Source organism: Caloenas nicobarica, chromosome 6 (assembly GCF_036013445.1).
Source record: "Caloenas nicobarica isolate bCalNic1 chromosome 6, bCalNic1.hap1, whole genome shotgun sequence".
NCBI lineage: Eukaryota > Metazoa > Chordata > Aves > Columbiformes > Columbidae > Caloenas > Caloenas nicobarica.
The window spans coordinates 11,027,837-11,055,084 of NC_088250.1; the positions used below are offsets into that span (position 1 = coordinate 11,027,837).

At 40.4% G+C, this 27,248-nt stretch overlaps 1 protein-coding gene across 2 annotated transcripts in view; it reads left to right on the plus strand.

Annotated features, from left to right (window-relative positions):
• KANSL1L (KAT8 regulatory NSL complex subunit 1 like) overlaps window positions 1–27,248 on the plus strand; it is a 64,948-nt gene that overhangs the window by 14,517 nt on the left and 23,183 nt on the right. For both annotated transcript variants that reach the window (XM_065638284.1, XM_065638283.1), the window contains exons 3-6: window positions 9,506–9,647; window positions 13,599–13,796; window positions 16,584–16,699; window positions 21,356–21,557. In XM_065638284.1, the coding sequence (XP_065494356.1) occupies window positions 9,506–9,647; window positions 13,599–13,796; window positions 16,584–16,699; window positions 21,356–21,557 (658 nt within the window). The remainder of the gene's footprint in view (window positions 1–9,505; window positions 9,648–13,598; window positions 13,797–16,583; window positions 16,700–21,355; window positions 21,558–27,248) is intronic.

Below are 27,248 nucleotides of genomic sequence, written 5' to 3' on the forward strand. Positions count from 1 at the left end.
TAATGAGATCACCCCTCAGTCTCCTCCAAACTAAAGAGCCCCAGCTCCCTCAGCCTTTCCTCACAAAGGAGATGCTCTACTCCCTTCATTATCTTTGTTGCCCTGCGCTGGACTTTATCCAGCAGTTCCCTGTCCTTCTGGAACTGAGGGGCCCAGAACTGGACACAATATTCCAAATGAGGTCTCACCAGGGCAGAGTAGAGGGGGAGGAGAACCTCTCTCGACCAGCTAACCACCCCCTTTCTAATACACCCCAGGGTGCCATTGGCCTTCTTGGCCACAAGGGCACAGTGCTGGCTCATGGTCATCCTGCTGTCCACCAGGACCCCCAGGTCCCTTTCCCCTACACTGCTCTCTAATAGGTCATTCCCCAGCCTATACTGGAACCTGGGGTTGTTCCTACCCAAATGCAAGACTGTACACTTGCCCTTGTTATATTTCATTAAATTTTTCCCCGCCCAACTCTCCAGCCTGTCCAGGTCTTGCTGGATGATAGCACAGCCTTCTGGCATGTCAGCCACTCCTCCCAGCTTGGTGTCATCAGCAAACTTGCTGATAGTACACTCAAGTCATTGATGAATACGTTGAACAATACTGGTCCCAGAACTGACCCTTGAGGCATTCCACTAGATACAGGCCTCCAACTAGACTCTGCCCTATTGACCATGACTCTCTGGCTTCTTTCCTTCAGCCAGTTCGCAGTCCACCTCACTACCCGATCGTCCAGGCCACACTTCCTCAGCTTAGCAGCAATATAAATATATTGACCTGTGCTCTTTTTTATTGAAACTGAAATAGCTGTAGATTATTTTCATCAAGATATTTCACCTAGCTGTTGTGGGTGAGAAAAAGTTTTCTGTTGGGGAATTTAATTCAGTTTCAGTTAGCAAACTTCTAATTACTGATTCTGGTATTGAAAAGAAATAAACATGAACATCCATGTTTGAATATATGTGCATTATAAACTCACCTTCTGCCCAGCCCATGGGGGTGGACCAGGCAGCAATAACACTTGGTGAAATGCCACCAAAAGCTCCTACAACCAAGAAGATTGCAACTGTTCAAACCTGCATTCATCACACTCTCCAGCCCTTGTCCCTGCAGACTGTACGGTTTAACCTCCTAAGAAACTCCATCCCTGCCCTGCCAAGCAGACAGCCAAGTACTATTCGGTCACTCCTCTCTATATATTACTTAATCACAGCATGTTTCCAGCACCTGCCTGGGGCCCCAAGGACTCAGTCTCTGACATATGCGGGTGTCCCATGTCCCCAGGGCAGGTGCTGGGGACTCACCCCTTTCACACTCAGCACAGCCCCTCCCCAGCTCCCTTTGGGTCCCATGGGTGGTCTGGGTCCAGGCATGAAGGCTTGAAGCAGGACCTGTCCCAGCTCTGCCCAACTTTCCTCCCGCTCAGAGGAGCACTGTGGGGTCCTTCCAGCTCTTGTGTTACCCGTGTCCCACACAGGCACTGCACACACTGTACAGCGAGGCACATTTCCTTCTGTAAGGCAAGGGATGACAGGAGGTGGAGGTCAATGTGTGGAGGTGCCTTTGCTGTAACTGCTCCTCATTTCTCACCTGCTTGCTCCGCTGTGGGCTCCCCCACCAGCCACAGTCCCTCCTGAGTCTCCTCTCAGTCTCTGCCCGGGTCCTTTTTCCCTGATCTGCAGGGCTGCAACCCCTCCACTATCAAAAACCTGCTGATGATTTCCAGTGCATCTGGCATGCAAGTTCTGGATCAACTGTTGTCTGTCCAAAAAGTCTCAGAAAAGAATATGCTTCCTATCCATTTTTACATTTAAATCTGATACTGCATACAGCTAGAATGAAATTAGTTATAAGCAGGAGTTAGATGGTACACGAATACCATACCCACCTGTTCCTTGAAAGAATATATGTGAAAATTTTGGGACCAATTTCAGTGGCTTGACAGCATTGATATGCTGCTTAGATACTGTAATAATGTTCAATTTGCACATATCTTCAGAGGAATATATTGTAAGCTCTATCTCATTTTATGTTGAGCATGGAATCCAGATGTAGTGCTACTCCCTTGATTTATTTTTCAAGGGCAGTTGTATAATATAGAGAATTTCTAGGCCTGTGTTCCTGGTGTTAGTCTATTGATGTTGTGCCATTTCAAAGGCAAGAATAAAAGCTTGTTTCCAGGCAGCCCTGGTGTTCCTGAAGTTTGTTTCTTTGCATGTTTGTGCTACCTGCTTCTCAGCTCCATGTTGGTCTCATCTACAGCATGCTGGGGTGCTGGAGGAGCCAATGGAATCTTAAAAACTCATTTTAAAATATTTTAACAAAAGCATTAGCAGATATGCATTTTGCAGTGTTTTTTATTTTATTAAAAGAGGAAATGGTGGTGGTTGTTTACCTTTTGCAGGTTTTTACTTCTTGGGCAGTTAAAATTTTAACTGACCTTACCTCCACCAACCAATTTGGCCTTTTATCATTAACAGCTGTAAAGAATTACGTAAACAGAATTGAAGATGAAAAGCACCTACTAGGTTGTGAAGCCAGCCACTGGAAAAGTTCAGCACTGTAACAGACAACCCTGGTCTAGGAAGCTGAATTTTAAATTTTTGTTGAGCCCTAAATGGAGTTAACAATTCAGTGCAAGTGGAACAGTTCAGTTTCTAACATAAAACCTGTAGTAATAGTGTGATTCTTTGCCTGAACTCTGTTGCATGCAAGTGCTGGCTGTGGTGTTTCATCAGTTTGGAAGATGTGATTTCTCACATGAGGGAGCATATAGAGCTCCAGTGTGAAATGCTTATGAAATTTCTCCTTTGCTAGGATATCTAAGTACAGAGGCTTACTCTTTTTATATTTTCAGTTATATTCTACAGGCTTTTTTCCTGAATGTTGATTTTTCCCTGTCTCCCTTTCCCACTGTCCCTTCTAAACTTATTTGTGGAAGACGTAAAAATCGTGCTCTGTTGCTACTTAATTTTTTTTCTCCACTCTAGCTCTGTACCATGAATTTTATCTTTAAGGGAACATCACAGGTATGGTTGATAATTTCAGGTGTTAGTGCATAAATTCCTTAGGCCTGATGGCTTAGCAGAAATGTTCAACAGGATAAAGTTTTATGGTCTGGGAAGATAAGACATGTATTATGTGTTAGTATCAACGTATGTTGTTGAATGCAGTTCTGAAAGTATTACATGGCAGTAGTACGTCAGAGGTAGTGAGATCAGGCTTAGGTGCCAGGATTTGTTGTGATAAGCAGTTGCTGATGTCTATAGATGATAAGGAGAACTGCAACCCATCTGCTCTGAAGCCGTGTAGTATTCCAGAGGAAAAATCTCTGCCAGGTAAAATTTCTGTTAAAACACCAAAGATGATAGCAATGCTAGACGCTCCACAAGAACGACCTATTGCAGATCCTCACAGAGACTGCAGTATGATTTTGAGTGCCAAAAAACTTCCCTAAATTGATTTTTTTTATTTCTTTTTTTTTTTGGTGCTGGTTGTCACAAAACAGCAGCATATTGCTCTCCGCAGGCAGTCTGCAGCAAGTGCTCCTGGATGATCTGAGCAAAGGCTGATAGTGAACTGTCAGGGTAAATAGTGTTTCGTTGTTGTGCAGCGTTGATTGGATATGATACTGCAGGATGATATTTGTTAAAGTTTGTTTTAATCTTGTTTGCACTCTGGAATGCACATAAGAGATTTGAGTTCATAAAACAGCACTTGCTGGGTTTTTTTAATTACGTTGTTATTATGGATTTAACAGTTAACTGGTCCAGGGAAATTAATACTTCAGCAGCAACTAAAGTTAGTTCATTCTGAAAACAAACATTAAGTAGGTGTGCTGGAAGAATCAGTCCTTGAGAAAGCACTTACAGGTCATTTCATAGTTGAACATGTTTGTTCAGCCATCACAAGTGTTGGAAGTTTTTGTTGGGAGTGGGCATTTTTATTTCATGAGTAAAATCTAGATGTGTATCTAAAACACATGCACTGCATATTTGAATTCACCTAATTTCAGTGTTTTATATACCATCTCTTAGTTTTCATAGATGATCTCTTATTTACTGTCATTGTTTGCAGAGAAAAGAAAAATGGACATGTTGAATTTCACCAACATGTTGACAGCCCTGTGCTCAAACGGCTTGCATGCAGAGGCTGGTATTCAGGGCAGCTGCTTTTTGAGCGTTGCCATGTGTAGTCCCAGGAAAACTGACTGTGATGCTGGTGTCAAATTAGGGGCAGTTCAGGAAGTTCGCAGGCTTGCAGCTCTAGTTCCAGGGGACCCCCACCATCCCAGTGTGCTGTTAAACATTTGTGATAAGAGTGCCATGTGGTAAATATGAACTGGTTTGTATTTTTGTACAACTGACTGAGCTTCCCAAGAGAACTGGAGAATGTATGATTTTTTTCCAGTGTGTCAAGTCTTGTGAATTTCATCATGAGTCATATGATGTCTGTATGAGATTTAAAGATCTGGAGAATTTTGTGATATTTTGCTTTTTACTTTCCAGAGTTGAGTCCTTCAGCAAAATGATAAATTTCTGCCATTGTTTTCAGTGACTTCCACCAAGGAAGGTGATTAGCTCTTTATCCTGAGGGTATTCAGTCTGTAGTTCATGAGCTGCTTCTTGCTCCCAAATACTTCACTGTCTCGTGTTTGGCAACAGGCTTCTGATACCCCAGAAGTTCCCTGGGAGAGGAGGAGATGAACCAGCAGCGATGGTAGAGTTCAGGATCACAGGGTTGCTTTAGGACTGAATCATCTGAAAATTGGATGCCAGAACAATGTGGGTTAAACTGAAGGGGACATCGCCTGACAGAAAGCGAAATATACCGTGTTAGGAAACTGAGCAGAAATGTAAGTGCGTGGGGCTGTCAGGAACAACTGCTGTTCTTACGTTTAATGCATCATTTTTGAATTGGAGGAGTTTTTCCCAGTCACACTATGTGGGTGCCTTGCTCTCTGGCTTGTTCATGTTTAAGATAGTTGTAACTTGAAATTGTTGGTGTTCTTTGAAATAAACCTTTTGGAAGGAGACTGTGTTTTGTGCTGGCAAACCTGTTTTTCAGAGTGTTGGTCTGTTGCAAACATCCTCCTTCCCTGTCGAGTAGGAAGTGTCCTGTCACTGTCCCTGCAGACCTGTCGTGGCAGGGGCTGTTACTTGTTCTGACTGGGAATGGGGAGGCTGAAAGGCCTCAGTTTCCTTTTAATTTTCAGGATGTAAGATACTTGTGGAGAATCTTGCCTTGGGCACAGGGCTGTATGCTCTAAAATACTTCTTCCTGTGCTCAGCATACCTATTTGAATCAACCTTCCTATATACTTACTATCAATCCCAGGTTCATTTTTTGTGTATTTTAAACAGCACTGTGTTTTTCCTTCATTATTTATGAACTGTTTTTCAGGCTTCTTGCTTGGTCTGCTTATAAAAATTAAATATGCCTAAAAGGTTTAAATTCCACCCCTTCTCCTCTCCCGTAAGCAAACAAACAAAGAAATCCACCTCAGGCACAAAACCCAAACAACAGTGTGTGTCTAGCCCAACAATTTTATCTTGGTTAGCAGTGCCCTTTGCACTCAGGTTGCCTGGTTTTGTTTTTTGGGATGGACTGATCTTAGCTATAGGGAAGACACAAATCTCACCCACAACATAATGGAGGCACTGGTAGCAGAAAATACTTCTCATAGTCCTGTTGTGTTCTTTGATGTTGGCTTGGTTACATAAAAGCATGGTTTGTTCTGAATTCTGTTTTCTCTTTTGGGGAAAATGAGAGTACTGAGGGGTTCCCCCATATGGTCTGTCCGTAGATCATGGCTAAAAACTTTTTTCAGTTACAGCAATAACACTGACTGTAATAATATATTATTTAGTGCTCTTCACTTGCCTCTTCCGTCTCAGCAAAAGCAAGTAGCTTTGCTGGAATGCTGATACTGTCTCTGCTGGTGCTGGCCATCCCCAGCCAAATTCTTTCCTGTACTTTGGGGTGACACAGTACAGCCTGAATGTTGGCTTCCTACTTATATTTTTGATCATACTTCTGACTGTCTGCATTGGCGTCTGTGCTCCTTGTGGCTTGTTTGTCTGTCCTCCCTCTGTCCTTCCTTCCATCCTTCCTTCTCTTGCAAGTTGTGCAGGATTGATCTGCAGTTCAACCAGGACAGGGGAAATGCAAGCCAGTATCTCACATGGAAACTAATTTTGTCTCTAATGCATTTCCAGCGTGCTTTTGTAGGGAAATTTAAATGAGGTGTTTTATTCATACAAAGTCAGTATTGCTCTGTTCTCTTCCAATTCCAATAGTTCTGGGTGTGTGCAGCAGATCAGCTGCAGATTTAGAGTCATTGCAAGAGCAGTAAGTTTATGTGTAAATTTAATATTTCAGCATACTATAGTACTGAATATTATGAAGTTTTGCAAATGTAACGTGGTTTGTATTGAGCTGCCAGCAGAAGAGCAAATTTGAAGTTCCTGTGGAGGATGTGTGACGTTAGAGTGGAAAGCATGGAAACCCAGGAAAGACGCTTTGCAGAAGGAACACACAGGAAGCGGGACAGACAGAAACTTCTTTATTTTTCTTGTCTCATTCGCAACAGAGAACCAGAGCAAGGGCTTCTACTTTAGCACCTGCTCTGACTTCCTCCTTTAGTAACAGGCCTGGTTATTTTTGTAACCCTTTATGGTTGGTTGTTTTGTTTTGGTGTTTTTTCTTCCGGATTTGCAGGATCAATGAATTCACTGGTGCTACCTTAAACCAGCTTTTTTGACTGGGTGAATGTTATGCTGTACTGTCTAACATCCCAGGAACAGATTCACAGGTTTTTGGGGTTTGTTTTGTTTTTTTTAATTGCAATAGTAGATTATAATTTGTCACTTGAGTGACCATACTACTTTGCATGCAAACAGGTCACTTTAGGAGTGTGAGGACAGCTTATAGCAATTTTACCTTCCTCTGAGGAGTTACAAGGTTTACTATATAGTTTGTAGAGGAATAGACTTGCAGGCAAAGATGGTAAATAAATAATGCAAGATGAAACAAATATGAGTGACAGAAATGGGAGCAGAATTAAGCATAAATGTGAGCTGTAATTCACTGCCTTGCCCTGAACTCCCTGCCCCTTCCCATGTGGCAATGCAAAAGTGTGTCTGTCTGCAAGGCATCAACAGTGGGAAAGGGATCTAGACTTAAATTTGCTCAATTCACCCTGCCTCCAAAGTTAAAATTAACCATGAGGAACTCTCTAATCCACGTCACCGTGTAGCTGCCCAGGCGCTGGGCACGGGGCAGCCTGGCCTGGCAGGAGGGAGAAGCTAAAATTGCTTCCTTTGGGCTGAGCTTGAGATGTTTGTGCTCAGTTGGGTGGAAACTCTTCCTTACAGAGGAGCCTAAGGACATCTTTGTTACAGTGTAATTAAATGCAGTTAGTTTAATTATATAGTACACTTTAAAGCCTTAAGAAATACTTGCATAGTATTTTAGAACGAAGCAAAAATATATGTGACATATTTAACAGTGAACGCAATTAATCCAAGATTTAATATTGAGTTTAAGAAAAAACCTGCAAACACATTTTTGAAAAATACCTTGCGATGTAACTTTGCAGAGGATTTTTTCTTTTTTTTTTTTTTTTAATGTAAGACAGTAGTGTACAGAGAATATGATTTGCTTGTGTTGCCACAGTGTTTAACTGCTCTTCTGTTACCTGCTGCGGTTTGGTATTGATTGTGGATTCCTTTACTGCCGTGGTGATTTCATACCATGTATGCAACATAAGACCAGCTCCAGCCCTTTCCATTCCACTTCTTATTTCCAAGCTGTGTCGGCACTTCTTATTTTTCTCATTTGCTTCCCTTTCCCCTTGGTCTGTTTGAGGGTAGCTCACCTTTCTCCCCAAACGGTTGCATCTAGCTCAGGAGGTAATTTTGTCAGTGTGATTTATTTTCTTTCACTTGGGCTTCTAATGACCTGGTTTGTGGGGTTTTGTTGTTTGTTTCTTCATTTGTCTTTTGAGAAAGGAATAGAAATAAGCACCTCAACACTCCTGTTGGGTTTTTCTCAGTTATCTTCTTATTTCCTATTTAACTTGTTTTGTTGACATTATTAAGTAGGGATTTGTTACAGCCTCATTAAGCAGCTCTTTCTTAGGACTAGGTTTTTACCATCCCCGGATCCTGAGACGAATCTTTACTATTCCAGCCACTGCACTTGCATGAACACATTATTTAATTGAATTCTGACTTGGGCCGACTAAGAATTCGAATCCCCCCCTTTACCCACAAACTGTATTTTATGACTTTCAGAAGCACAAAAGTGCAAAAGCTGTCAATCCCGGAGAAGTTCTAGGCAAGAAGACTTGGTTAAAGCATAAGTAACTAGGGCAATTTACTGTGTGCTGGTGATAATGGGAGAACAAAGAGAAATAAGAAGGGGTGGTCAGAAAAATGGATATTCACAAGATGACCTAACATGCCTTTTTTCCTAGGACATAATCTCCAATAGAATATATAAAATGTAAACAATTTATTATGGTATATATTTATAGAGTTATTTGAGTTTCTTTTTAATGGTAACCCACTTTATTTGCTTGCATGTAGAACCTGGATTTAAACAGGACATTTCAATCTCCTTTCTAGTTTCATATGTTCATTTTGTCTGTGTAGGAGACAGTTTAAGCTGCTTGTAAATTATGTGGGCAGATAATTTATGTTTTAAAAGAGGGAAATTATGTACTTTACAGGTAATGTACCGGAGACTGTGTCTATTCTTACTAGTTATGATAGCTAAAGTAGACTGGAAGTTCTGAGATTTTGAGTTATATTATGCTGTATAATCTTTGCCCTGAAAATATTAGTATCCTCAAATTGGGTGATTCTCTACTCATGACAGGTAATGTCTAGCATCTTTCTGCAGGGTGATGTATTACCTTTCTTTCATTGTTGAGATAATTGGCACAAAATTCTGTGTGAAATAATTGTACTTGTGTGATGTTCTTATGCCAGTTCACTGGCATCTGCTTTTTTTGTATCGTTTGTGATATTCCAGTACTCTTCATTTCCCCGGGGAACAGGGGATCATATATTCCGCCTGTGCGAAACTGACATACAGCATCATCCAGGATTTAGATATTCCAGTTGTTAGCAAACTGTATTTGTGGAAGCCTGTGGGAGGAACTGTGGTGTAAGAATTTGGATTCTTGCTGGTGGAGTTACTGGAATTCTTTACAAATCTGTAATCTGCATTAACTGATATAGTTTGGTAGTTTCTCCAGCTCTGGGTGTTATAATGCAGAACGGAAAACTAACTCAGCCTGGGAATAGCCAGTGAACATTGATTGTACTGATTTGGGCAAGTTCTGTAGTTACAGAAATAAGCTGATGTGAAACTGAAGGGGTATAATCAGATATCTTCTGAAAGCAACTGAGATGCTTGCAACATGAGGCAGAGCAGCTGTCAAAAATGTTCTTGTGCAAATGTGGTTATCTTTATTTTTGGACTAACCAGCATTTTGTCTTCACAGCAGCTATACTTCTGAATGGAAGTGGCTTGCAGACAGAGCTAGAATTGGCAGCCGTTGGACATGGCTTCAAGCCCAGATTTCAGAACTAGAATACAAAATCCAACAACTAACTGACCTTCACAGGCAGATACGTGCCACCAAGGTATTGTCTGTAAGCTCATAAATGGGCTTTTCAAATAATCTTTTGACGGTGTTTCTTGTAATATTTATTTGGTTCCTTCTTGTTGTTGTTGCTGTTTTGCCCTTGAGTTCTTGTATCCGTGCAGACTCGCATGCAAAGGTTAATGAGAAAGACATCAGGAGCTAAAAAATATTGTACCCGAGAGGCACTACTACAGGACTGGGAGTTGGGAACTCTTACCTTCCTATCTGTGGTAGTTTGTGACTTGGTTAGTGACTTCCAGGGGCCCAACACAAGGTACTGCATTTATCACACTATTTTTTCCCTCTGCAGAAGAGGCAAGATTTGGTTTTCAGGTGGGGCAATTGGTTACTAATTTTTGTGTTGTGGGGGTTTGGGGTGGCTTTTCTGTTATTTACAGCACATCTATATTCTGAGGAATAGCTAGTTAATGTTTGTACAGCACTTCCAACAGGTCAAGGATTAATTATTACTAAAATTCCAATGTGTGTAACTCATGTACTAGTTTTTGTAAATTGAACTGGCTAGACGGTGGGGAAAGTCACATTCCTGAAACATTAATAATCTATCTATCAATTTAATGAGTTTCCCTCATGTGCAAGAAGCCAAATCCTGTGATAATTCTGGTAGTGAGGGATTTTAGAGAAGGGCTCTTTGACTCTCCGTTGATCAGCCTCATGTAGGTTCTCTGATCTATGCTGGGGTCAGATAAGCACAGATGGAGAGGAGCCGGAAGATGTTTTAAACTTTATGTGGCTGAATGTGAGACTTAGAGGGAGTTTTAAAAGGAGAGGGAGATCACTCCAGAGTGCATTTCCCTCTGATCACATAAAGAAAATTTATTCCCTCTTTTCTTTTCACCATCCAAGCCCTTCTTTTCATATTCAACTTCATCTCTCCTGCTCACAACTTTTCCTCAGTCAGGTTTTTCTTTAAAAAAAAATTGCAGAGCCTTTGTTTGAGGGTCTGCTCTACCTCTGTGCCCACAGAAGTGAAAAGAGATTTTGTATTTTGGTGAAGGGTGAGAATGCCCATATTTCAGTGTTATCCTACGTATCAGGTACATGTACACTGTTATACCCAAAAGCTATCAGTCTGAGTGGCACAGGTCTCATGAGCTACAGAAGACAGAAAAATAAGGAACAGAGAACTGAGAGAAAGAACATCCTTTTAGTCATGCATTTTCTTCGCATTAGGTGGCATGCTGGCTTGGAGCCTGGTCATCTTCCTGGTGGAGATCTTTAATGACATTCCTTTTTGCGAATTTCATGCCCCTTTTACCAGCTGTGATATTCACTCTGGCATTGTGTCCCATAGCCAAAGTAGACATGTATTTTCTTCGGCTGTGATTTTTTTATATGCATGTTTGTAGTACACCAATGCTTGCAGCTACAGCGGGACACGTGGGCTGATAGAAGAGCTCTTTGTTTTCATTTAGTGGCTGCGAAGTAGTTACACAATATCATTAGAATTTGTATGCTGTGTTTAACGGTTTCAGAATGTTTTTCATGTGTTTTGAGCAGAAAAAAATATGATTCATAGCCAGTGAACAGTGATTTCAAGAAAAACACCACTCCACTAACACAACAATGCAATAGGAAGGGACATAGATGGTTGACTTGTGGGCAGTTTCCTGGCCAATTTTGTTAATCTGAAAGGACTCCAGGTTCTCTCTGAACTGGACCTACAAACGTCTTACCACCAAAACGAACAAACAAACAAAAAAACCCCAATTGTTATGGGTGGAAGTATGACAAAAAATAAGTTTTCCTATAAGATAATTTGATAAACCTTTGATGTCTTCTCCGTCTCTATGCATACACAAGTAGCAGCTCTGGATCTTTGAGAGTACTTCCATTAAAAAAAAGTTATATCTGCAAAACAATTCAATTTAAGGAAGGTGGAGGGGGAAGTTCATTGCCAAAACCTACTGGTTGCAACCTGTTTCACTTATAATTCCTCTGTAGTCAGTATTAGTCTTCTAATTCCTCACTCTTCCTATTTTCTTCTGTGCCTGTTCCACCTCTTCCTTTCCAAACAGTCTGTCAATTTTCTCCTTTTCTACTTCCCTCCTTCTGTGCTTCGTCAACAAGACTCTGCAACTTAAATAACTAAAATACCAGTGGAAGTGGGGGCGGGGAGGAGGAGTGTCCCCTCTTTTCACCACTTTTTCTGTGTCTCTTCCTATTCCTCCAACTTCAGAATTTCTGGTTTAGACTTTTGTGAGTTGTTCTGTTCTCTCTCTCTGTGGTCATGACCTATGATTCTTTTACTAAAAAGATCTAAACATTCTAAAAGAGTCTAATGCTATTGAGGTAGCTTGTCCTCCTGTTGTGGCACCTAAGAATTAAGTCTCTACTTCAATTTCCTTGAATGTACTGCCTACTTTGTAACTGGTGTTGGTCTGCACGTTGCAGTGTGATACTCTCTAGATTCGTTTCCATCTGCTGTAAATGGAAAAGCACAGATGATGGGCTGCTACCTGATGACAAATGTAGAAAATCAAGTGTTGACTTGATGGAAATTTAGAACCTCTGTGCCCCTTTTGGGCACTAAAGCAAGCTTTCAAGCACCTTTGCTTTTAAATAATATCTTTGTTCTCAGCTTTGAATTTATAACTCAAACAGGAGACTAAGTTAGGGACACAATGAGAACAGGGCAATTTCACATTTTCTCTTCCTCTTTGAAGTCTCTTGGAGACTTGCTTGCATGTTTTAGGGCAAGTTGTTGCTTAGGCAAGAGTCGAAGTCTGAGTAAAACTACGGGATCCTTAGTTTTCCACAGCCACAACCTAGGTGAAGTCTGTCTTGCTACAAGAAATAATATAGGGGTTCCTTTTATTCACATAATGACAATATTCCCTTGCTTTTTAGGGGAATATTCTCACTAGAAATAAAAAATTGAGGCAGTGTGATTGAATGGTCCTGTTCTTTCAGTATCTCCTTGATATTTGAGTAACAGTCTGTGCTTAAATGCAAGTAAATTATTTTCCCTTTCTCTTTGGAAGAAGCCTGCAGGGGTTTAATAGCCTTTTCTGAATATTTGATTTGTTTGGTCAAGATAATGACAAATTAAGGGACTATTTGAGGAGCTGGTTTTTTTGACTGTTACAAAGTTATTTTTGCTTATTATTTTGTTTAACATTTTAAGTTGTTACAACAAACCAAGTGAGATGTTACCTAGGATTGCATTTGGCAGTTTCATTTTTCTAATCTGTCATGTGGAAAACCCAATGGGGGTATTATTTTCCTAGTTCTGTTTATGAAATGCTGTTAGTTATATTTCTCTTCTTAGGTGACATTCTGGACAGTAGACCACGCCTGATACCACATTTGTGCAGATTGTCTGGAAAAGCAAGGAGATTGCTGGAATATTTAGGATAGTTAGCTCTATAATGATGGAACTCTGAAAATGCTCACCTTAAATCAATTATTAAATTCTAAATGGCTTTTTTTGAATTCTATCCATCTCTGCTACTTAAAAAATAACAACCTTGATGTTTTGCTTAGAACTTGGATAGGGATAAGAAAAATAAAGCACTTTAAACTGCTTCTGCAAAATTCACTGGCTGCAAAGCCTGTAACCAACTTCAGATAAACAGGTGATTGTTTTTTGCAGAAAAACCTCTTCTTAAATCAGCAGGCAAACGTTCATATAGTTGCTCTAATAAGTATGAATTTCTGATTTGAATTTTGGCACAGATGTTTCAGCATTGGTATAGCACTAGAGTGATTGCTGTTAGGAGTAGCACAAATCGTGCAGCTTTTCATTAATGAAAATACCTACTATTTCTATATTTTAGCTGTTAAGTGTATTTAAAATGTAGTTTGAGTGCTCCAAAGAGTTGCTGGGAGGATTTAAGTGGGATGTGCCAGGTTCGACTGCCCCTTAAAAATGATTTAGGAGGGTTTATCCATTGTCAACCAACTGTGTTCAATTGCTGTTGTCTAGGGGATGGTGATCTTAGAAGAATTCCCATTTCCAAAAGACATTTTGAAGAAGCAAATACAGTTGACAGACCAAGAAGCTTTATTAAACGCCACAGGGAATTCGCAAGCTGCCATTGAGAGACAGGAGTCTTTGCCGGAGCATGACTTTGAAATGTCACCCAGCAGCCCTACCCTGCTTTTACGAAACATAGAAAAACAGGTAAAGTAAAATAAGAACTCAACGGTCAGTGGAGCCAAATAATTTACTTCAGAAATAGGGCAGGTGCCATGGTGGTGACTTCCAAAAAGGAAGATATTTTGCAGTCCCGAGAGTGGGTGCTGATGAATTGAAGGGCTTAAATAACTACATTGTACACCAGGTTTACAAGTTAACCTTTTATTTCTGACATTTCTGCGTTACCGCTGTGTTTCCTTCAAAGCGGCCACGTAACCACCTCTAATAGCTATCGGCAAACCTGCCTCTCCTTTATGGTTAGGCTCAATGGAGAGTTGCCACAGATGGTTTCAGGAAATACTCATGTGAGGTGAAAGAGTACAACTGAACATGGAGGTATGTCATGCTTAAAAAAAAAAAAAAAAGCCCTAACAGAATATAATTGCTGGTCTGCCTTTTCAAGCATCAGAGGACTCCGTTTCGGAGCTGAGGAATTCCAGGTACTTAATAGGCACAGCGTAGGCATAGCTTTGAGTGCAGTTTTGTTTTGTGGTGTTCAAAACGGTCATTTCGAAGGTTAATTCCAGGAAATACGATACAGACTTCAGCAGGGTTTTCTTTTGCTAGGAAGTACATAAAGAATGTGGTAGGATCGCATTGCTGAAAGAGATACAGGAAATTTGTTTTCAAGATAAATCTATGCAGCTAGTGCAAAGCAAATCTGACAAAGGCAGGATGGTGCATTGAGATGTTGCTCCACTGCTTTACATAAATTCTTCATCACATTCACTTTTTTAAATGGGGTAGAAGTAGCTTTAGGTACCTAATGCCTGTTCCTGAATCTCTGTGCCAATTTTTCTTATTTGATAGTCATACTTTCCTGTTCTTAAAATGCTTCCCCTGTTTGATAGATCTTATCCACAACAGACAGGGGCAAGGAAGCAATGAAACAGGAAATTTATATGCACGGTGCTGGCAATTGCACAAGGTAAATCAAAGAGCATTTTTAGACTGTGGGGAAATGTCCCTTCTTTAAGTGATTACTTGCAGAATTAAACATACTTTTCAGTAAGACATTTGACAATTAAAGTAATAGGAGTGTGTTTCCTGGTCCCTAAGTAGCTACAAAAAGAAGTCCAAGAACTTGGATGATCTGAAAATGACTTGGAAATAAAGGTGTCCTTGATTTAAGGCATCTCACAGATTACATCAGATTTCTTCCCTTTATAATGCCAAAAGCTTTGAGGTTTGATTTGCTTTTTGACTATCAGCTCTGTAAATCAACATTAACTCTGAAGGTTTGAGTTTCATCTTGTTCAGTGCCAGGAGCAGCGATGCTGTAGGCTGACGTACGTCCACAGATATTCCTGCAGAATTCTTTAGCCTTATGTTGAAGTATTTCTTTGTTGAAAAGAAATAAACTTACGAAGAATACAAAATGACAGCTCGGCAATTTTTATTAATACTTCTCCAAGTCTTTTTTTATAGCTATGCAACATTTTTTAAAACATATATGTTTTTCCTTGTGTTTTGGAAGTCTGCCATTGTTTTGGTGCTTTTATGTTTAGGAGAGACTTTGCTCCTTACAGATTGAATTCTGTCGAGATTTTTGAAATCAATCTGCTAAATATTTTACTGGCGTCTTGTTTGCTTTGTCCAGACCTTTTGTAGTTGACTTGCTCTTTCTGTGCTTTAATATCCATCCCTGAATATTTTATTCTGACATGAAATTTTTACCTGACAGCATCACTTAAACATGAGCAGAAAAGGTGTGAGTTGTAATAAAATGGAAAAGAATTTTTTCTGCCTCTTTCTGCGTAAATGGTAGTGCCTCAGTATGTAAAGAAAATTTACTGGGTAACCCTTAGCAATTCTTGTTTTAAACAATCTTAGTTCTGAATGAAAATCCTACAAAATAATGTAGAAGTTTCAAAAAAATGAAGTATGCTGTTTCAGATACATTTAATTTCTTTTTAGTTTGCAGCACAGAGTTTCCTCTAAGAAAGCTACATTTATTGTTAGAATAGCCTTTAAGGTTTGACATTTAAAACAAAAAAATCATTGTGAAATGTTATCTGGAGTCAGTCCACAATTCATTGCTTCATAAGGAGTAATTCTTAGGCTTAACAAATCAGCTGCATTTGGTTTGGGGCAGTTCTGAAAGTCCGGGTTTCGCTGGGTGGGGTCTTCTTGTTGCTATTTTTGAGGCTACCAGAAGTTTTTAGCCATTCTGTCTGAAGTTACAATAATCTTCCTGTAGCTACATTTCTATAAAGACACCTTTGTGAAACTACAGTGGGCAATGAGAGGGATTCTTTAAACAGGAAGAATACTTTGAGTGAACAAAATGTGCAATGAGTAGACAGCAAGCTTGTTTTTTTTTCCCCGTTGAATGGCCAGTTAGCTCTGGGCTGCAGCTGTTGTAACATCAGCTGTGAAGTGTTCTGGTTTCTTTTGCCTTTTTGGAAACTTTTGGTAAAAAACTAAGATCACTAACGTGTTTTGTGTACTACTTATTCAAATGTGTAAACAATGTCCTTGGTTGGTTCTTCAGGATTGTGTTCATTTTTTGTTGGGTTTTTTTGATAGGTTATTGTGGGCTTTTTTGGGGGGTTGTTTGTTTGTTTTTTGGTTTTGTATAGTGGAACTTAATAATTGTGAAAGAAAAACACATGCCACTCTTGATTATTCATGAGAAGAAACTAGATTTGATTATTCCATGATGCATACAACTGGAATCCTAAGCAGGAAAGCTACAAAAACTCAGGAACTTTGAGCTGTTGAGTCTGGATAAAAGTCTCACTACCTTTTATTTTTGTAATTTTTTTCCAGAGTGCGCAACTAAGTGAAATCATCAGCAGCCTAATTGCTCCACTGCCTCCAGCTTCTTCATCTCTTTCATCCAAGACTTGGAGGCACAAGCAGCTGCTCAATGGCATCTCCTTCAGGTAGGTGACAATACATAGCATTTTTTTTTTAAACAACTTTTGATAAAGATATGTAGATGGAACTGATAAACATTACACTAGTAAATCAGGAAAACTGAGCTGCTTCCTGCAAGCTTCAAGAGAAGTCAAGTCTTGTAAGGTTGAAAGTAGTGAAGTTTTGTTCTTAAAGACATAAAAAAATTATGCAGTGACTGACATTTAAGTACAGGGAAGATTAATATATCTGTGAATTAGTGAAAGGATACAGTTCATAGCACACTGCTACTGATTATTTCAGACTTGAAGAATTTTGTCATCATGAGTGCAACTTTATTTCTGGAAAAGTGACGAGCTAGACTTTACTAGATTAATAGAATACATAAACAGCATCAACTGTGCCTCAGCATGGGTCAGTGTTAGTTTTTTGTAGTAGCTTCATTAATTTTAAGCACATCGGTCTTCAATAGAAGGCTAAATTTATCTTTGCCAGCTACTTTTTCAGGAATTTGGAGATAATATTTTTTCCAATATGGTCTTTTGTTCTGGATGGATACCTTCCAGGATGACTGTAGCAGCTCACAATTAATATAGCAGAAAAATGTTTCTCGGTACTACTCCGTATTTCTTAGTAATTCCATCTTTTATTCGAAGATTTTTTGATACAGTACAGGCTTTAATCAGTATTAGTCTTAAAATAGCATTAAGGTAATTGACTACAGCCCTGTCTCACAAAAGACCTAGTCATGTAGAATATTTCCCCTGATATACTGCTAGCGTGATTTTTGAAGATGAAGTATTTGCTGTTATTCATAGGTCTTAACTAAGATCAGGCGGATGAAGCAAATACTTCCCACTAGAGCTGGGGGGGTTTATGGCCATGTCTGCAGCAGAACGTAATTCCCTGGCTCCCAGAAGGGCTGGCTGGTCCAGCAGCTCTGCCGCAGGGGCTGCAACTTCCCACAAAGAGATTATACCGAGCAGCTCCTTCAGCTGCCGTCTGTTCCCAACCGATGGTGTGACTGTGCCCTAAACGTCAGGATGGAGGGGTCCTGTGACGTAGTGCTCAGGCTCCTGACGTATCAGTTGTTTACAAATAATGTAGGTTGAGTTTTGGAACAAAATAGGCTTGAAATAGGAGTTGCTAATAGAGATGGGTACATGAAAGAAGAGAGTAATTTAGAGTGTTAGAAGGCTGTCTTGAATCCGCACCTTTTTCACGAAACAGATGAGGAAGGGCTTCTGCTTTTAGAAGTGTTTTTATGAGTGTATAAGGTTGACTTCGTGATGAGGGATTCTAATGATGTAACGTAAGCCACTTCTCTTCTGATTTATCTGACACTGTCCCAAAATCTTTTCCTTTTATAAGCAATGCAGTTGCTTGCACATGGAGCACTTTCTGTAAGGCTGGTTGTTTTCTACTCATGACCTATAAACCTCCAAAGAAGAATGGGAAGACTTGGGAGATCTTCTCAGTGCTGTAGCTATAAATTGGAGTTGGTGAGTTAGGTGTTGGGAGGGAATCTGAGAGACTTGAGAGCTTCCTAGGTGTCATCTTCAAAATCAGTTAAAATAGTTAATTTTAGTTTTTCGCTTTTTGTGAAGTGTTTTGAAATCAACAAATAAATATTGTTCATTAAAGATAGCGATTGAGCACGATATAGAGTGGTTGTCATGAGAATCCTGAAGGGAAATTCACTGCCTCCTAAATCTTGGGGGTTTGAGTGTGTTTCAGTTTTTTGTGGTATTTTGTTGTTTTAGTAGTTTTGTGTGCAATTAATTGAGACAGTTGCATACTACAGTTATCTTCATTTCTTGGCTGCTTCTCCCCTAGCTCTTTCTAGAGTTCACTCTGTATTAAATACTTGAGAAACCAGAAATCAAAATCAAATGGAAAGTAAGGTGGCTTTTGCTTTTGTAAAGGAAAAAAAAAAAAAAGACGATAGTGATTTTTGCTTAAGTGAACTCTTGAAATCAGTTGTAGGCTCTTGATGTGAAAGATACAACAGTCCATGTTTAAAGTAGGTTTAAGCATGAGATGCTTTGAGGTTGGTAATCATGGGGTTGCAGTACGATTGATTATTTTGGCTATTCCTGTGTATGGTTCCTGTTTCATTCAATGTGGATAACCTTAAATTGCCATTTGCCAAGGTTTAATTTCCTTAGTGATTTCCTTTTTCTCTGTAGCTTTGCTTTTCTGAATTGAATCTAGATGCCAAGATTAGCCAGGTGCATTGGATGAAGGTAAATGTTCATAGAAGCAGTTCCCTATCTAGTGATAACCACTCTTGTACCAGGAGAGAGGAATGAAGAAGTTTGTTACTTCACTACAAATCATGCCTGTCTAGCTTGCTGGGCATGTGTCTGTGTCTGTGCTCTTCAGCTCGGCTACAGAGCAAGAAAGGCCAACCTATGAGCTTTGAAAGGAGTGTTTCCGCGAATTCATTAATTTCACATCTGGTGGTGGTTCACCTCCACTCTTCTGTAGAGTCACATTTTGAAAAACACCCAAACTAACATCAAAATGAAGGGGTAACTCTGACCTTGACTGGGAAGCCTATTTACACAAGTGGCAGGAAAACCATACTACTGTGTAGTGGAACTCTAACACACAGAGCCAAGGTCTCTGCTCCATCTGAAAACGGAGCTGTGTATTACTGCAAGGCACAGGAGAGCAACTAGAGCAGCTGGCAGAGACTGAAGAGAGGTTATCAGAGACCTGGGCAGACCCCAGAACAAGGGCAGGAATCGCAGAAGCTGAGAAGCCAGACTGAAGAGCTTTTTGTTCTAATTTACTTGTCGAAGTCGTCTTGTGTATTAATAAGAGAGAGGTCTGTGGAAGTCTAGTAGTTGGGCTTGGCACCATCTGACTTCGAGGCAGATAATTACAGAGAAAATATTTTTGAGAATTCAGAGAAAGTATTTAAGAAATCTTTTGCATGGATTTTAAACATTGTATTTCTTTCTCAAGCCTTAAAAATGAGATTAGTATTAATCTCATGCTTCAGAATTTGGGGCTTTTTCTTGGTGCTCGCTAATATATTCTTTTAAATACTTTGTACCATCCCTCTCTTAATTAGCACATTACTTTCATTGAGTCTGTGTTGCTTATTGGGCTTGTTCTGACGTGTCAGAAGGACAGCTCCAGTTTAAACCCATAAACCTTATTACCGCACCAGCACAGCATGGGATGGTGTTTAATCACACTTTCCTAACAAGCGCTTCTATTTAATAGAACTGTACTGTTAGAAGAATAGTGCTGGTCAAAAAAGATTGATAAATGGCCTTGTAATAAATTAATTTTCTTGTTTTATTGTGTGTTATAACTTTACTAATAAGACTGTGACTTGCCAGATAAAGTTCATAAAATAATCATTTGTGCAGATAGATGACTTGTTATGAACCAAGGCCAAAATATCTTGTGTACTCACACTTCTCAGGCAGCTCAGTTGCAGTCAAGGTCTTTAGTATTGTAAAAATAAATGCATACTTTGGTGCTTTTTGCAGAAAGCCTTCAACTTTGCAGGTAGATGCTGCTACAGCAACAAAATAAATTCCGGATACCTATAAAAGTGAAGGGCATTCTTCCCATTGAGTCATTCTCACCCAAATGGGAGGGTGTTTTGAATTCTTTCCTTGTAGTGTTCCGTCTTCTGATGGGCAGACAGGCTGTAGATTGGGGAGAGTGATCCAAGGTTGTTATACATACACATGCAGGTTTTGGTGCTGCTCTTGGCCCTATGTTCTCACATAACTTTTGTGATTTTATACTATACTACTAAGAATGTGAGTACAGCAAGTGTGCGTGTAGGTAAGTTTGTGAAGGGGTGCCGCTGTAATACTGAGAGAGATTTGAAAGGGATAGGCTTGGGGAAACACAGGTAAGAGTGAGACTGAATGTTAAAACAGAGCTTTCCATGTGTTCATGTAGACCCTGCCACGTTGTGGCTGGAACTGAGCTTGCATTCTCCCAAATCATCCGAATCTAACCAACTTCTAGGTCTTGGAGACAGATAAACAGGCTGGGCTTTCCCTGCTCTCCAAGGCTTGGCTTAGGCTCTGTTGGAGAGCTCTACCAGTATTTCCCTGGAAGTGAATGGCTCTGTGTTGGTTAAACTAAGTGTACAGAGCTCCTAATTTTGATACAGATGCTTCACAGTGAGTTGCAACCCCTGCACTGAATGGACACTGGTTTGTAAAGCTTTACTTAAGTTTCAGTTCTTGGGCAAAACTAGAAAATCTCAAAAGTATTAGGGCAGGACTCTTCAGTCTCCTTTTATGTTAGCATGGCTGCTGTCTTGAGTGGAATATAAGTTTGTATGGAAACATTAATTGTAACTTAAAACTCATAGGTGTTAGAAGTGTTAGAAGGAGAGTTCTTGGATTTGGAATAACTGAATACCACTATATGCTTAAGGGCTTAACGTCATTTTGATATTTGTTTCTGTGAGCAGAAAGGTAAACAAGAAGATAAACTTCCTTTCTAACATAGAATTAATCAACGAGCAAACAAAGTGCATACGTGGTTTCCTGAAACAGTGTGCTAAAATATTTTAGTGTTTATAAAATGGTTGTGGAATTAGATAGCTAATGCTAATCGGTGTATGAAATCTTAGCCTGTGCATGTGGAGAGTAATTAACTTTTTGTATTTCTTCCCCCCATTAATCATGAAATTGCAGAGCTTCAGACAACAGAGAGGTATCCTCTTCGAGCAGCTGGTTGCTTGATCATCAGCACATCAAGAAAAGAAGAAGAGACAGGACAAGGCTAAGATCTCTCTCCGTGGCTAATGTGAGCACATCTGCCCGAACAAGGCCACTTCTGAGCTTCCAGAAGAGGAAACTCTACAAAATGCACGGTGCCTGTTTCGGGAATCAGCAGGTAGGCCCTCGCCTCTTTCTTCAGGAGACAAAACCAAAGAGCCCAGCTGCGAGAGTCTGCATGTGTCTTGTCTGGTATGTCAGAAGAATAGTACATGCTGTGCTGGTTATTTGTTATATTCAGGGAGCATATAGTGTATGTGGCAGGAGTACTAGCTGTGTCAGCAGGAGCTCAGAGTTAATGAGTTGAACATAAAAATTAAAGATCGCTCAGAATCTTGCTTATCAAATCAGTTTATTGTATGGCTATATTTAAAGCCTTTGTACAAAGAGACAACTCAAGGGCTTCCTTGGGAGGCTGAACTGCTGAGGAAACATGCTACAGTGTAAATCAGCTGCCTGCTTATTTTCAGAATATTTGTTTTAGCTACAAGAAAGTTTACACAGCTGGTGACACATTATTTTCTAGGAAATTAAAATGCAGTATCTTAATCTTGTTTCTGTTTTTGCTATTCCTGATTAGTTTTATTGCCTTTTTCGTGAAACTTTATGAATGCTTTGAAACTCTTAAAATTTTCTGCATTACAAAGAAATGAATATTTTAAAATGGGAAGAACCCCACACGTTGTGCAGGGCAAGGCATATCTGTTCATGTTTGATATTAATGGTATATTGTCGGTAAGAATATATAATGAGTTTAGCTGTGGTGCTTAAAGCAACAGTCTAATTTGGGAGCAGAGATGGTGTAAATTCATTATTTAGAGCAGCATTAATCTCAAGTGGTTTCAATTTCTTGATTTTACTTTGCCTTTTGGAAGTATGTTATGTTGCGAGAAATCTCCCTGTCTCCTCAGCTAACTGTCTAGGGTTTACTAAGTGTACCACTGATCTGGGGAGAAATTTCCCCTGCAAGGATGTTCTGTGTCAGTGTGCTGATTCAGCATCCTCTGCAAAATTGCCCAAGTGTCCTAGTTTTAGCAAGATATTTTATTAAAAAGCTGTCTGGCTTCTTATGAGCTTGACTTGCCAGCTTCCCAGCAGTGGGGCTTAAAGATTTGGCAGCCTGCCTGGAAGGTTGATGGCGGGGGATGGAGGTAGAGGGTTAGAGTTTGGGAGCTCTACCTCCTAGGCACTTAGGCTTTTCATCTTCCTTGTATTCACCAGGGAGACTCTTCCTGACTTGGACTTCCTTTCCCATTCAATCCAATCCATGTCCTCATAAAGAGGCTGGAGGCCTCATTTCCCCAGCTGATGCCTCCATTGCCACAAGTGCTTCTTGCAGCTGTAGAGATTGCTCCTCAGCAAGAGACTCCAGGACTTTCCCTTCCACTCCAGATGCAACTTCTAAATAACAGGCTCTTCTGGGAGCCTGTCTTGCAGGCTCAAGTATCTCCTATTTCTAAGATTGCTGTGTCTCCGTCTTTTGAAAACTGGGCCAGAGTTAGTGCAGTTCAGAGGGTAACAGTAGGAGCTTGTGAACAGAAACTTCATTTCTCCAGCCCAGCAGCAGGAGTACAAAGCAGAGTTGACATTTTTATCTTCAACCAGGCATAGAGCTGAGCTGCTTTGCATGCTCAACGGCTTGCCTTGACCTGTAGACTAAAAAGATAAATTTGTAGTTTGTCTTTGATTGTAGGCTGTGATCAAAGAGTGCATTTTTAAGTTACTAGTTAAGGCTTCAAATACTGCAGATGGTGCAACCGTGTGTCTGCTCCGTGCTCTTGACATTTTTAGTGCTGGGTTACCATATACTAACTGAGCTCCAGTGTCTCTGTACCGAAAGTGCAGAGATGTCCCAAAGACAGTGTGGCGTAAACCCCTGTAGAGAATGCTGTTTATGTTTACCTCAGCTCTTGGCTCAAAACCCAGTGTTTAGATTCTGCCTTTTAATGTCCTCTCCATGGGGAAGTTAACCAAGAGGCCATGTGAAGAACTGTGCCGTGTGCTGCAGATAATTCTGCTTATGGTCCTGGAGAAAATGAGGGGTGGTGGCAGCAATCAAGCTGTCAGCTTCAGACTTCGTGGAAGTGCCAAACTCAATTAAAGTTTTCAAAATTAAGGTAAAGCAGTGAACAAAGCCTCTTACAGTGTTGGTTAAAAACAATGTATCAGGGATCCTGCCGGGGAAGTAAGTGATAAAATTGGACTGGACGTTTCCAGCACATTCTGACAATCAAACCTAAATGGCTATCAAGTCTTCGAATTAAGAGCCATCACCAGTGTATTGTTTCATTCAAAAAATCTTATCCTGACAGGCCATGTCACTTTCTTAGGCCTGCATTTGCTACACTTGGTTACCCAGCTGTTGATGAGATTGCTCAGCTTGTAATGGAAGAACATGGGCTATCAGCCCAGGCTGACTGCTACATTAGGCAGATGTCTAAGGGTAAGGATGCAAAATGGGGAAGGGCCTCTGGGGCTGATACCTGATTTTCTTTGAAAATGCATTTATATTCCCAATAGTAATCCAGCAAATTTTCTCTGGCCTTTCATAGAAAAGGGAGTCACTTCTTAGCAGCATGGAAGACAGTTGGATTTTTTAATGTAATATTAGTGTGCCATCTCTAGCAAGTGCTTCTCCCGTATTTCTTCAAGTTTTATATATTTATATAGCCCCTGGCACCATGGTCTGTGAGGACCCCCGTTTCTTTAAGGTCACTGGCCTGAGGGCAAGCTGGAGCTAGGGAAGACTTGCTGCCACCTCCCTGCAGCAGATGTGGAGTTAACAGAGACCAGCTTGCCAAAGTCTGAGGAGAAGATTAAATCTTCTGGACATCGCAGCTCCTGCACCAGCTCCGCATGGTGCCAGGTTCGAACAGCCGGTGAGTGAGCACCTGGCAGTGCTGCTCTGCAAGTCTGAGCAGACGATGACTAAAGAATTCTGCCCAGAGAGTCACAGCAAAACATAAACTTCTCATGTGTAGGAGATTAAGAAATGCTGGGGTAACTTTGAGGAATTTGGTTTTTTGGGAGATGACTGGTTGTAACCTTGGTACAAGGGATGGCACTCAGAGTGTTGTCCTTCACATCTCTTCAGATCCTTTTGGGAAGCTCATCCTTCCCCTTTACCCCCCCAACATCCCTGTTAGGAAAAGCGAAGTATGAAACTGTGAACTGCTAGTCCATCTGTCAGTTCATAAGGTCACTGGGAAGACAGCCACATTTTTTCTCTTATCAACTGCCGTGCCACATACATTTACGATGCTGTCAAAAGTTTGAGTATCTAGTGACCTAGTAGCCTCCCAGTGCCTGTTGAGAGTTGCCGTGTTTTGCCTTCTGCTTTGCTTTATTTCTTTTCTGAAGAGAGCTACACCTTCCCCTGCTCTGGTATTTAAATAATGCTTACACAGAGTAGTATCTAAAAGAAAACACAGAACTCTACAAAACTCTAGAAGACCTGCCAGCTCTACAAGGTAGTTAGACTGCAGTGGAGATAAATAAAACAGGATGCAGGGTGTTCGGTTTGTCTGTCACTGTCCCGTATCCTCAGGAACCTGAAACATCCTGTGGGGCCAAATCTGCTTGTCCCCTAATTCAGGATGACTAAGTACCACAGATGATCCGTGAGTCATCTTTTGGCCCTGGAATCTGTTTTGTATCTTTCTCCTTTCATTATCTAAATAGCTTGGTAAGAGCTCAGGCCATTTCTTGATTGTGAGTCAGTGCACAAGCCACTCAGAATAATCCACATGGACAATAAACCCCGGGATTGCAGTCTGTGCTTCAGTCTAGAGGATATGATTGCAGTGGTGAATTTCTTCAGTGTGATTTTTGAATGAATATTAGAACTCCTATGCAGGATAGCACAAAGGAGTAAACTGCAGGTGTGGCCTGGTAGAAAGGGGTTGGGTGTCCAAGAGTGCTCCATTCCAGATGCTGGATCTGCCGCTCGTTTACGTTGTTACAGCTGGCAAGTCAAACAGCCTCTGGGTTGTTGTCTCCTGTAAAATGCACATAGTATAGTTTTAACACTAAGAAAGAAGGCAAAGAGTATCAAAACATTAAAACCACCAGGAAGGTCTGTAAGTAGCAGATCTGTCTCAGGACTTTCAGACATGAACTCCAATTAAATAATTTTCCGGTCGTTGTTGCATTTATAAGTGCCCCCCCTGCACCTGGATTCTCCAAAAGATAATGCCTGAGTGCACCTACAGATGTTTTTCCTATAGCGAGGACCCAGAGTGTTGCCGTCTCTGGCTATTTTTTGCGTAAACTTGAAGGAACAGAATTATGAATGAGGTAAGTTCTTTTAAGTTTGTTTAAAAGCAGACAAATGTTGTTGCTAGTCACATAATCTCAGAGGGGTCTTTGCTTAGTTGACTTCCAGGATTTTATCTGTGTGGCTTGTTGCAGAGATTTTTTAGTAACAAGGAATTTGTTTTACCAGTACATTTTGTTACTTTCTCATTTAACATCCTAAATGATGACATCAATTTCACTTTTTTTTGTCAAGTCATGCTTTGCCAAGAGATGTCCTTGAGACTAGATAGTATTTTAATCTGTTAAAACTTTATACAGCTATAAATAAAGTTAAGGGGCAATAGAGCAGTGAGATCTGAGTACTGTCAATTTTGGTTCTGTCCATTTCTTTGCAGGGCTATGGAGCATAGTGGGGTTTTTAATCTGAAAATTCTCATTGTATTTGTATCTCCACCTGCTGGAGGAAGAGAGGGTGGTGTGGACTGAGGCAAATGGAGGAAACTCGTATTCAAATCTGCAAAGGTGCCAACAGGTCTGGAAGCTGGGAACCGAGGTGCAAAAGCTTACATTTTAGATACCACAAGCAACCGATTGGTATCATGTTGCTGGCTCTTGCAGTTGAGTATTGCCACACTTTTTCTCTTCAGTCTCAAACAGGGGTTAAGTGAGAGCATAAGAATATCTGCTTTCGTTTAGTGTTCTTTAAAAAAAAAAGAAAAAGCAGCTGCTTTTCCAGAAGGCTCCGAAACAGACAGGAAAAACGTATTTAAATTCTAGGGTTTCAGTTTCTTATTTTAATCTAGTTCTTATACCAGTCCGATGATTTTTGTATCCTGTTGCTTTCCCAGTGTGTCCTTTGGGCCAGTGGTACTTTTTGTAGATGCCACTTGGTAAATACATATGGAACTTTCACCAAATCTTGTCAATTTTCAGTTTTTAGGGAAGAAAGTGTTTGTGTACATACATGTATGTATGTATACTTCTATAATTTGTATTATACCCAAGAGGCAGAGCCTTTACCTTACTCGCTAAATGTCTGCTATCTGCAAGTGGTCTGTAGCTAGCAGGAAAGGAAAAAAAAGGGACAAGGAGATGAGTGTGCGTGCAGACAAGGTGCTTCATCGTAATATTGCATATAGTGTAGAAGTTGTACCCTGTTTTCTGCCCGGTGATGTGTTTGTCTGGCAAAGAATATTTTAGCACCTGCTTGCTAGAATACAATCCCATTTCATCTACCGTATTATCCCATGTTGTGGTTTATTTGAGGTTAAGGAGATAGAGGTGAATTCATAGTTGCTGTTATCAATTACTGCTTTCTAAAGCTCCCTCGGTCTGTAAATTTAAAGAAACAACACTGTCTACAGCAGCAACTATCAAGAATATTATTCAGTAGCCAGCTAGAAGTTTGTGTTTCGCACAGCAAAGGACTCATTTCCCTGTAGTTGCACTGCAAGGAGTGTGCTGGTTGTCATCCCCCTCCTTGGTATCCCTTTGTATTGGCTCCACCACCTGCTTCTGCAGAGCATCCTGGCACTGCTGACTTCCAGAAAGC